We start from the raw sequence: 12,085 nt of genomic DNA on the forward strand, positions 1-12,085 counted from the left end.
CAATCCGTGTAACATTTCTGTACATATCTTTAATACTGCATTACTTCCCCCTAGCTGGAATCTATTTAAATGGTTGTCTCGCTGACTAGACTGCTAGAATCTTGAGGGCAGGGATCATGTAATAATGTAGCATTTAAGCGCTTACTCTGTGCCAAGGACTGCTCTAAGCACTTGGTAGATACAAGGCAATCAAGATGGACGCAGTCCCTGTCCCATATGGGGTTCACAGTCTTGATCCTCATTTTATAGATGAGGTAGCTGGGGAACAGAGAAATGAAATGGCTTGCCCAAAGTCACACAGCAAACATGTGGCACAGCTGGGATTAGAACCCATTCTTCTGACTCCCAGGCCTGTACTCTTTCCACTAGGCCACGGTGCTCAGTTAGTACTGTGCACTGCATTTATGATATTGATATGATATTGATGAATTGATGGTCACAAAAGAGCCAGGGATTCCATCTGCTTCCCTTTCCACTCTCTTAAGTTTGATTTTTCCATGCAACTCCAGTGGTCATCAGGCATTCTCAGGAGCCAGATCTTAAGTCACTTTACTCATCTACTTTCAATTTTCTCCCTCCAGCCAGCGAGGGGATGGAACTCCACACTTGTAAATTAAAAAGCATTTTGCCAACGCTCACAGCTTTCTAAAAACGTTAGCTTATTTTTAAAAAAGAGCTTCAGTATTGGCTTCCTGTTTACCTGACCTATGAAATCTCCCTTGCTTATTCAGGTTTAACATCCTGATTTTGATATCTCACCTCAGCAATAAAGGGGCAGAAATCTGTGGAAAAGAAAAGAGGCCATTACATTTCATCTGTCAGACCTCACTGCTCTCTCCTGAGAGAAAGAGCACAGGATTGGGAATCACAAAGCCCGGGTTCGAGTCCCAGCTCTGCCACTGCCCTGCTGAGTGACCTTGGGAAGGTCATTTAACAGCTGGGTCTGTTTCCTCATCTGTAATGCTCACTTTCTCACCGTACCTCGTTCTCATCTATCTGGCCGCCGACCACTCGCCCACATCCTACCTCTGGCCTGGAACGACCTCCCTCCTTGTATCAGATAATTGCTCTCCCCCACCTCAAAGCTTATTGAAGGCACATCTCTTCCAACAGCCTTCCCTGACTAAGCCCTCCTCTCCTCTTCTCCCACTCCCTTCTGTGCCGCTCTTACTTTGCTCCTTCATTCTTTCTCCCATCCCCATCGCATATAGGTACGTATCTGCATATATCTGTAATTTATTTATATTAATGTCTGTCTCCCACTCTAGACTGTGAGCTAGCTGCGGGCAGGAATGTGTCTGTTTTTATACTGTACTCTCTCAAGTGCATAGTATAGTGCTTTGCACACAAAAGCGCTCAATATATACAATTGAATGAATGTAAAATGGGCACAAGATAAAATGGGAATCCCATGTGGGACAGGGGCTGGGTCCTATCTCATAAACTTGTGCCTACCCCAGCCTTTAACCCAGAAATGCCACGATTCATATTATTACGTTGCCTCACCCTATTCACTCTCCCTTCTGCAGGCCTATGCACTGGGGTTTTTTACCCCTTAAACACTTTGCTACTCACTTCCTTCACCACTCCACAGCCCGTTGGTCCATATCCTTATGCTCAGCCGCTTCCTCTCTCTGTAATTTTTTATAGCGTCTGTCTCTTCAACTAAATTGTAAGATCCTCAAGGACAAGGATAATATCTACTAACTCTATTGGATTGTACTCTCCAAGGAATTGATACAGTGCTCTGCACGCAGTAAATGCTCAATTAAGCAAGGGAAGCAGTATGGTGTAGTGGATAGAGCAAGGGCCTGGAAGTCAGAGGATCTGGGTTCTAATCCCGGCTCCATCACTTATCTGCTGTGTGACCTCAGGGAAGTCACTTAACCTCTCTGGGCCTCAGTTCCCTCATCTGTAAAAAGCGAATTAAGAAAGTAGGCCTAAGTGGGACAGGGACTGTGTGCAACCCCGTTATCTTGTACCTACCCCTGTGCTTAGAACAGTGCCTGGCACATAAGCACTTAAAAATACTATTATTATTATTATCATCATTAATAATAATTAGGTACCATTGATTGATTGGTTCATTTCCAGCCCACTCTACAACTCTAAAAAACTATCTTAAGGATTCCAAAAACAAAGAACCTGCATGTGAGCTTATACTGGGGGATACACTCCTTCTTCTTTAGTTGGGAGAGTAGGGTGGGGAGGTGGGGGTGCTGCTGATTAATTTCATTACCCAATACACTCTTCCAGGAGGGTCCAGCTTCCCCCAGTGAACCTACCATGTTTCTCAAAGGGAATGTCATCCTCCACAAAGGGCTCAAAATCCTCCCGCTGTCTTATCATGTAGTCAACAGTTTCCTGGCGGTGTTTGAGATGACTGCGTGAATGCCCCTCCAGTTGATCGCCCAGGGCTCGGAACAGACAATTGCTGTCAATGGAGAGATGATTTTTTGTTTGCTTGTCTCTTTTTTTTTTTTAACTAATCAAGGACGTCAAGAATAATATAAAGAGTATGTACACAAGTGGGAGCACATTATGCCCAAAGAGGGCACAATCTACTCTTTGGCAGGCAAAGATTCTCCACATCATCTTAGGAAGCGTTCGGTTACACGGGGTAAATGACAATCTACATCCACTGCCTCTTTTCTGAACCAAACTTCTGCTGCAGCTTTTTTGAAACACCTCTCCAGCCACTCATTTCACAGTGAGAGTCCAAATGATAAGGATTTGTTAAGCTCTCGAGACAAGCTGAATTCTCCTCGACAACCTAGGAGTCAGAACTCTCTGCCTCTTACTTGAATCCACACAGGGGAAACCTATGCAAAGGAAAACTTCCAAATCCGCTGTAATATGCAACAACACAAAATAATAATACTAGTAATGGTATGTGTTAAGCACTTACTATATTTCAAACACCGTTCTAAGTGCCGGGAAAGATACAAGATAATCAGGCCCCACACAGAGCTCACGATCCAAGTAGGAGGGGGGAGAGGTATTGAATCCCCATTTTACAGTTGTATAACTGAAGCACAGGGAAGTTAAGCGACTTGCCCATGGTTGCACAGGAGCCATGTGGTAGAGCCAGAATTAGAACACCGGTCCTCTAGCTCCTAAGCCTGTGCTTTTACAGTAGGACATAATGCTCCTCATGTTTTTCTCTTAGCACTTTGCCTCTCAATCTAGGAATAATAATGTTTCAATCATTCTTGACACATGAAAAATTGAACGCGGTACCGTATTTTCTAAACCTGGAAGGCAATAGACTTCTCCCCAATTTTCAGGTCTCTCGACTTGTTCAATATTTTGAAATTTTATCACTTTCACAAAGGATCAACTCCAAACCAACTGAAACGAGAGATAGGAACAGTCTGGTTTTATTCGAACTAGGGAGTGGAGGGGGTGGGTGGAATCAAGCCATTTTGAAGTGAAGCAGTAAAAAAAGTCATGCCAAACAGCTAATTTTCCACCTGGAATGTTGTTTTTTGTGATATTCAAAATGCTAATGACTGAAGGCCAGAGTACGCCTCACCAGTTTGGCAGAATGCTCTCCTGATTTAAGGGCCAAATGTGCAACACGCATTATTGAGAAATGAAGGAACTACGGAGATTTCCATATCTGAAACTCCGGATTTATAGCGAGTCGGGAAAGAGAACACAGACAACTGTACGGAACCCTACAGACCAACAAAATGCTGGTGAACTGCACCTGATAACGTTTAATTGGGCATTGTTCGGAAACACTAATTCTTCCTAAACCTCGTTATTTTCAATTTATTAATTTAAAGAGAACATGAAAGCTGATTTGTTTTCCTGTGCCTAAATCCAAACCCACTCTGTGGGCCTGAACCCTTGCCATCCTACTTAATATAGACAGTGGAACACAGTGCTTGCATTATAAACAAGTAAAATTATTTCCAGGATTAAATTGTGCTGAACTTTATCACAAAGCAACGTAATGTAAGGAGACACGGGTTAACTCATCCCTAGGTACCAATTTCCTAAATGCTTCTAGTGCCACAACCCCTAAATATGCCTTTGAGCAAGTCATTTCATCTGCAGAGACCTCCCTCAGGCGGCACAATGCTGTGATTATGTCAAAGGGGGAAAGTGGGGCAGCAGAGATTTTAAGCTCTTTTCATGGTATCTGTTAAGAACTTGCTGTGCGTCAAGTACTGTTCTAAGCGCTGGGACAGATTCAAGTCAATCAGGTGGAACAGTCCCTGACAGTCTAAATAGGAGGGAGAACAGGTATTCAATCCCCATTTTACAGATGAGGCAACTGAGGCACCAAGAAGATAAGTGACACACAGCAGGCAATTGGTGGAACCGGGACTAGAACCTCCTAACTCCCTGATCCGTGCTCTTTCCACTAAGACCACGCTGCTTCTTCTTGGGAATGTTCCTTAGCCCTTCCACTTATCCAGTGGATGGCTCAAAAAATAGTGATTAAAAATACTTCATAATAATAATGTTGGTATTTGTTCATGCAGGCTTCATGCATGCAGGCTAAGAGCAAGAACCGGGGTCCAGTTTCAGTGATCACGTTCACATGATGGAAGGAGACCCCTCGGACTGGCACTGGTCGCTCCTTCGGGCAACCCGAAGGGACCTCTCCCGCCGCTTCACTGAGAAGCTAGCTGCCCCAGCTCTCTTGTCTCCTAAACCGTACTTCCTGCGTCCCAGAGAGATGCCAATCTTTCAGACGGAGCCAGAGTGCAATCTTCTTAAACCCACATCAGCCCGGAGCCTCTGAGGGGGTCCTAAAGGGTGGCAGAAGGGTTGGATAAGATACCCCGCAGGTGCCTAAGCATCAGCCAAGCACCCTCCTCTCCAAATTCCATTTCCAACGGGCCTCAGGGGCGCTCAGGGTTCTGCTGGGATTAGATGGCGCTTCTCTAACTTGCTTCCTTGACCGGGATGCTCCCTTTCCCTCCTGCTCATCAAATATTAAGCAGGAGTCCTCGGTGTGCAAGGAATGGTATGATGCACTGGGGGAGCTATGCCCCGTCCTCCAGCTCCAGGGGGTGACCGGTCACCTGGAAAACGATGCGTCGGCTCCCGTGGCAAATGACTCGATTTGAGTTCTCGCGGCCAAAAGCATCGGGGAGAGGAGTGAAGATCGGGGCTGCTCCCCGTCCTCCCTCCGGCCCCAGATTTCCCCAAGGATGCTCACAGCCTGGGGGAGTCTAGCAAGGAGCAAAGATGGGGATTGCTGCCTGCCCTTCCCCTGGTGTCCCAGGGGATGCTCATGACCGTGGGGAGTTTAGCGAGGAACAAATATCAGGGCTGCTCCCTGCCCTTCTCTTGGCCCCCATCTCCTACGGATCCTTGTGACCTCAGGGAGTCTAGCAAGGAGCAAAGATTGAGGTTGCTCCCAGCCCTTCCCCTGGTCCCCAGTGTCCCAGGGGGAGCTCGTGACCTTGGGGAGAGTAGCAAGGAGCAAAGATGGGGGCTGTTCCCCCCTTCCACCCTCCCCTGATCTTCCCGGGGATGCTTGTGACCTCGAGGAAGGAAGCAAAGGGGCAAAGATGAGGGCTGCACCCCATCCTCCCCCTGTCTCCCCATGGGATGCTCATGATGTGGGGGAGTCTAGCAAGGAGTATTGGCCCCCAGTGAGAAGCTTGTGACCTCGGGGAAAGTAGTAAAGAGCAAAGATGAAGGCTGCACCCCATCCCCACACCCCTTGGTCCCCTGTCTCCCCAGGGGAGGGGGGCTGCACCCTACTCTCCCGCTGGTTCCCTGTCTCCCCGGGGGATGCTCATGATGTGGGGAAGTCTAGCAAGGTACAAAGATGGGGGCTGTACCCCATCCTCCACCCCCAGTCCCCTGGTGATGCTGGTAACCTCGGGGAGTCTAGCAAGGAGCAATGCTGGGGGCTGCATCCCATCCTCCCCCTGGGGCCCCTGTCTCCCTGGATGCTCAAGACATGGGGGAGTTTACCAAGGAGCAAAGCTGGGGGTTGCTCCCTGTCCTTTTCCTGGCCCCCGGAGGGATGCTCATTACCTCAGGGAAAGTAGCAAGGAGCAAAGCTGGGGGCTGCACCCCACCCTCTCCCCAGTCCCCTGTCCCCTCGGGGAAGGCTCACGACGTGGGGGAGTCTATCAAGGAACAAAGCTGGGGGTTGCTCCCTGCCCTTCCCCTGGCCCCTGGGGGAGTTGCTCGTGGCCTTGGGGAAAGTAGCAAGGAGCAGAGCTGGGGGCTGCACCCCATCGTCTCCAGGGACCCCTGTCTCCCTGGGGGATGCTCATGACATCAGGGAGTCTAGCAAGGAGTAGAGCTGGGGGCTGCTCCCTGCCCTTCCCCCTGCCCTCTGGAAGGATGCTCGTGACCTCAGGGAAAGTAGCAAGGAGCAAAGCTGGGGGCTGCACCCCAACCTCCCCAGGGACTCCTATCTCCCCAAGGGATACTCGTGACATCAGGGAGTCTAGCAAGGAGCAGAGCTGGGGGCTGCACCCCATCATTCATTCATTCATTCATTCAATAGTATTTATTGAGCACTAACTATATGCAGAGCACTGTACTAAGCACTTGGAATGTACAATTCGGCAACAGATAGAGATAATCCCTGTCCACTGACGGGCTCACAGTCTAAACGGTCCCCTGTCTCCCCGGGGGATGCTTGTGATGTGGGGGAGTCTAGCAAGGAGCAAAGCTGGGGGCTGCACCCCATCGTCCCCCAGGGCCCCTGTCTCCCCAGGGGATGCTCGTGACATGGAGGAGTCTACCACGGAGCAAAGCTGGGGGTTGCTCCCTGCCCTTCCCCTGGCCCCCGGGGAGATGCTCGTGATCTCGGGGAAAGTAGCAAGGAGCAGAGCCGGGGGCTGCACCCCACCCCCCACCCCTGATCCCCTGTCTCCCCGGGGGATGCTTGCGATATGGGGGAGTCCAGCAAGAACCAATGCTGGGAGCTGCACCTCATCCCCCACCCCCGGTCCCCTGTCTCCCTAGGGGATGCTCGTGACATCAGGGAGTCCAACAAGGAGCAGAGCTGGGGGCTGCACCCCATCCCCCACCCCCGGTCTCCTGTCTCCCCGGGTGACGCTTGTGACATGGAGGAGTCCAGCAAGGAGCAAAGCTGGGGGTTGCTCCCTGCCCTTCCTCTGGCCCTGGAGGGATGCTCGTGACCTCGGGGAAAGTAGTGAGGAGCAAAGCTGGGGGCTGCACCCCATCCTCCCCTGGTCCCGTCTCCCCAAGGGATGCTCATGACGTGGAGAAGTCTATCAAGGAGCAAAGCTGGGGTTTGCTCCCTGCCCTTCCCCTGGCTCCCGGAGGGATGCTCGTGACCTCGGGGAAAGTAGTGAGGAGCAAAGCTGGGGGCTGTCCCCCCCACCGTCCTCCCCAAGGACTCCTATCTCCCCGGGGGATGTTCGTGACGTGGAGGAGTCTACCAAGGAGCAAAGCTGGGGGTTGCTCCCTGCGCTTCCCCTGGCGGATGCTCATGACTACGTAGCAAGGAGCAGAGCTGGGGGCTGCACCCCAACCCCTGTGTCCCCGGGGGATGCTCGTGACGTGCAGGAGTCCAGCAAGGAGCAGAACTGGGGGCTGCACCCCATCCCTCCCCCCCCGGTCCCCTTGGAGGATGCTCGTGACGTGGAGGAGTCCAGCAAGGAGCAAAGCTGGGGGTTGTTCCCTGCCCTTCCCCTTGACCCCCGGAGGGATGCTCGTGACCTCGGGGAAAGTAGCGAGGAGCAGAGCTGGGGGGCTGCACCCCAACCTCCCCAGGGACTCCTATCTCCCCGGGGGATGCTCGTGACATCAGGGAGTCTACCAAGGAGCAGAGCTGGGGGCTGCACCCCAGCCCCCACCCCCGGTCCTCCTGGGGGATGCTCGTGACGTGGAGGAGTCCAGCAAGGAGCAAAGCTGGGGGTTGCTCCCTGCCCTTCCCCTTGACCCCCGCAGGGATGCTCGTGACCTCGGGGAAAGGAGCAAGGAGCAAAGCTGAGGGCTGCACCCCATCCTCCCCAGGGACTCCTATCTCCCGGTGGGGTATTCATGACGTGGAGGAGTCTATCAAGGAGCAAAGCCGGGGGTTGCTCCCTGCCCTTCCCCTGGCGGATGCTCATGTCCTCGTAGCAAGGAGCAGAGCTGGGGGCTGCACCCCATCCTCCCCAGCATCTCCCCGGGGGATGCTCGTGACATCGGGGAGTCCAGCAAGGAGCGGAGCTGGGGGCTGCAGCGCGGGCCCCTCCGGGCCGCTTACCCGTCGCCCGGCACTTCTCGCAGCTTGAGCCCCAGGGCCTGCAGCTGGTTGGCGAAGCTGAGGAACTCGTCCTCGGGACCGGGGCGGGGGCCGGGGCCGGGCCGGGGGTCGGGCCGGTTGCGCCGCTCCTTGGCCAGCGCTCTCCGCGCCGCTCGCTCGTCCCGTTTCCGCTCCGCCTCGGCCTTCTTGCCGCCGCTGCCGGGGCCGGGCCGGGCCTTCACCGCCTGCTTTCGGGACATGGTCCGGGCCCCGGCCCGCTGACCGCCGCCGCCGCCGCCGCCGCCGCCGCAGGGGAGGCAGAGCGACGCGAGCGACTAAGTCCCGCGCTGCCCCTTCTGCGCCTGCGCCCGAACGCCCCCCCCCACCGCCGCTCCCTTGTCACGTGACGGGGGCGCCCAAACCGAGTTCGCCTCGCGAGCTCCCCCGCCGGCGGAGATGGGAATGACAATGGTGAATGATAACCCTAATGGTGGTATTTGTTAAGCGCTTACTATGTGCAAATCATAATAATAATAATGTTGGTATTTGTTAAGCGCTTACTATGTGCAAATAATAAGAATAATGATAATGTTGGTATTTGTTAAGCGCTTACTATGTGCAAATAATAAGAATAATGATAATGTTGGTATTTGTTAAGCACTTACTATGTGCAAATAATAATAATAATGGTATTTGTTAAGCGCTTACTATGTGCAAATAATAACAATAATAATAATAATAATTTTGGTATTTGTTAAGCGCTTACTATGTGCAAATAATAATAAGAATAACAATAACATAATAATAATAATAATGGTATTTGTTTGGGCAAATCACTTCACTTCTTGGGGCCTCAGTGACCTCATCTGTAAAATGGGGATGAAGACGGTGAGCCTCACGTGGGACAACCTGATTACCCTGTATCTACCCCAGCGCTTAGAACAGGGCTCGGCACATAGTAAGCGCTTAACAAATACCAACATTATTATCATTATTATGTGCAGGGCACTGTAGTGAGCGCTTGGAATGGACAATTCGGCAACAGATAGAGACCATCCCTGCCCAATGACGGGCTCACTGCAAGGTCATCGAGTTATCCCACATGGGGCTCACAGTCTTAATGCCCATTTTATAGAAACGCTCTGGACATGTCACTCCCTCTTCAAAACCCTCCAGGGGTTGCCTATCAATCTTCACACGAAGCAAAAACTCCTCACTCTTGGCTTCAGAGTTCTCCATCACCTGGCCCTCCCTCCTCACATCCGCCAAACTAACTCTCTTCCCCTCTTCAAAACCCTATGGAGAGCTCACCTCCTCCAGGAGGCTTTCCCAGACTGAGCAATTCCTCCCCTCCTCATCCCCCTACTCCCTCCCTCTGCTCTACCCCCTTCCCCTCCCCACACACTTGTGGATATTTGTATATATCATTTATCACTCTATTTTATTAATGATGTGTATATATCTATGATTCTATTCATCAATTTTGATGGTATTGATACCTGTCTACTTGTTTTGTTTAGTTGTCTGTCTCCCCCTTTTGGACTGTGAGGCTGTTGTTGCACTGGGATTGTCTCTATCGGTTGCCAAATTGTACTTTCCAAGCGCTTAGTACAGTGCTTTGCAAACGGTAAGCGCTCAATAAATACGATTGAATGAATGAATGAACAGATGAGGAAACTGAGGCATAGAGAAGTGAAGTGACTTGCCCAAGGTCACACTGCTGATAAGTGGAGGAGATGGGATTAGAACCCACGCCCTCTGACTCCCAAGCCTGTGTTCTTTCCACTAAACCACACTTATTCCCCAAGCATAATCATGAATGATAATACTAATCGTTGTACCTGCTAAGTGCTTACTAGGTGCTAAACACTGTTCTAGAAAAGCAGCGTGGCTCAGTGGAAAGAGCATGGATTTAGGAGTCAGAGGACATGGGTTCTAATCCCGACTCTGCCACTTGTCAGCTGTGTGACTTTGGGCAAGTCCACTTCTCTGGGCCTCAGTTACCTCATCTGTAAAATGGGGATTAAGACTGTGAGCCCCATGTGGGACAACCTGATTACCTTGTATCCCTCACCCAACGCTTAGAACAGTGCTCGGCCTATGGTAAGCGCTTAACAGATACCATTATTTTTACTGACTCCGTCCTCTCCTGGTTCTCCTCCTATCTCTCTGGCCGTTCATTCTCAATCTCCTTCACGGGCTCCTCTTCCCTCTCCCATCCCCTAACTGTCGGGGTTCCTCCAGGGTCAGTTCTTGGTCCCCTTCTGTTCTCCATCTACACTCACTCCCTTGGTGAACTCATTCGCTCCCACGAGGATGAATCCCAAATCTCCATCTCCTCCCCTGTTCTCTCTCCCTCCCTCCAGGCTCCTATCTCCTCCTGACTTCAGGACATCTCCACCTGGATGTCCACCCGCCACCTAAAACTCAACATGAGCAAGACTGAGCTGCTCATCTTCCCTCCCAAACCCTGTCCTCTCCCTGACTTTCCCGTCACTGTGGACGACACTACCATCCTTCCCGTCTCACAAGTCCGCAAACTTGGTGTCGCCCTTGACTCTGCTCCCTCATTCACCCCACGCATCCAATCTGTCACTAACACCTGCCCGTCTCACCTTCACAACATTGCCAAGATCCGCCCTTTTCTCTCCATCCATACCACTAACCTGTTTAGTACAATCGCTCATCATATCCCCACTGGATTACCGCATCAGCATCCTTTCTGATCTCCCAACTTCCTGTCTCTTCCCACTTCAGTCCATACTTCACTCTGCTGCCCGTATTATCTTTCTACAGAAACGCTCTGGGCAGTAAGGTCTCAATAAATACGATTGATTGAATGAATGAATGAATGTCACCCCCCACCCCCACCAAAATCTCCAGTGGTTGCCTATCAACCTCTGTATTAAGCAAAAACTCCTCACTACTGGCTTCAAAGCTCTCCATCACCTTACTCGCCTCCCTTCTCTCCTTCTACAGCCCAGCCCAACTCCACTTCTCTGCCGCTCACCTCCTCACTGGGCCTCGTTCTCGCCTGTCCCGCCGTCGACCCCTGGCCCACGTCCTACCTCTGACGTGGAATGCCCTCCCTTCTCACATCTTCCAAATTAGCTCTCTTTCCCCCTTCAAAGCCCTACTGAGAGCCCACCTCCTCCAGGAGACCTTCCCAGACTGAGCCCCCTTTTTCCTCTGCTCCCATCGCCCTGCCTGCCCGACAGCACTTGTGTATATATGTACATATTTATTATTCTATTTATTTTATTAATGATGTGTATATACCTATTATACTATTTATCTATTCTGATGCTATTGATGCCTGTCTACTTGTTTTGTTTTGTTTTCTGTCTCCCCCCTTCTAGACGGTGAGCCCATTGTTGGGTAGGGATTGTCTCTATCTGTTGGCGAATTGCACTTTCCAAGTGCTCAGTACAATGCTGTGCACACAGTAAGTGCTCAATAAATACGACTGAATGAATGAATGAATGAAAGTACAATACAGCAATAAAAAGTGACAATTCCTTCATTCATTCAATCATATTTATTGAGCGCTTACTGTGTGCAAAACACTGTACTAACCACTTGGAAAAGTACAATACAGCAATAAAGAGAGACAATCCCAGCCCACAACAAGCTCACAGTCTAGAGGTGGGGGACACAGACATCAGTACAAATAAACAGACATCAATATAAATTAAAAAAAATTGCAGATATATACTTAAGTGCTGTGGGGTGGGGAGTTGGAGGGAAGAGCAAAGGGAGTGAGTCAGGGTGACGCGTAAGGGAGTGGGAGATGAGGAAAAGTGGGGTTGAGTCTGGGAAGGCCTCTTGGAGGAGATGTGCCTTCAGTAAGGCTTTGAGACAGAGGGAGAGTAATCATCTAGCGGATTTGAGGCGGGAGGG

The 12,085-nt window shown here is 50.9% G+C and overlaps 1 protein-coding gene across 1 annotated transcript in view; it reads right to left on the minus strand.

The window, feature by feature from the left end:
- Positions 1 to 8,471, minus strand: part of OTUD3 (OTU deubiquitinase 3) — a 30,676-nt gene extending 22,205 nt beyond the window's left edge. Inside the window, exons 1-2 of the mRNA XM_029065615.2 lie at positions 8,207 to 8,471; positions 2,286 to 2,434 (exon numbers count right to left, since the gene is read on the minus strand). Of these exons, the coding sequence (XP_028921448.1) occupies positions 2,286 to 2,434; positions 8,207 to 8,445 (388 nt within the window). The 5' untranslated portion in view covers positions 8,446 to 8,471. The remainder of the gene's footprint in view (positions 1 to 2,285; positions 2,435 to 8,206) is intronic.
- Positions 8,472 to 12,085: the final 3,614 nt, after the last annotated feature.

The sequence above is a fragment of the Ornithorhynchus anatinus genome, chromosome 5 (assembly GCF_004115215.2).
Source record: "Ornithorhynchus anatinus isolate Pmale09 chromosome 5, mOrnAna1.pri.v4, whole genome shotgun sequence".
NCBI lineage: Eukaryota > Metazoa > Chordata > Mammalia > Monotremata > Ornithorhynchidae > Ornithorhynchus > Ornithorhynchus anatinus.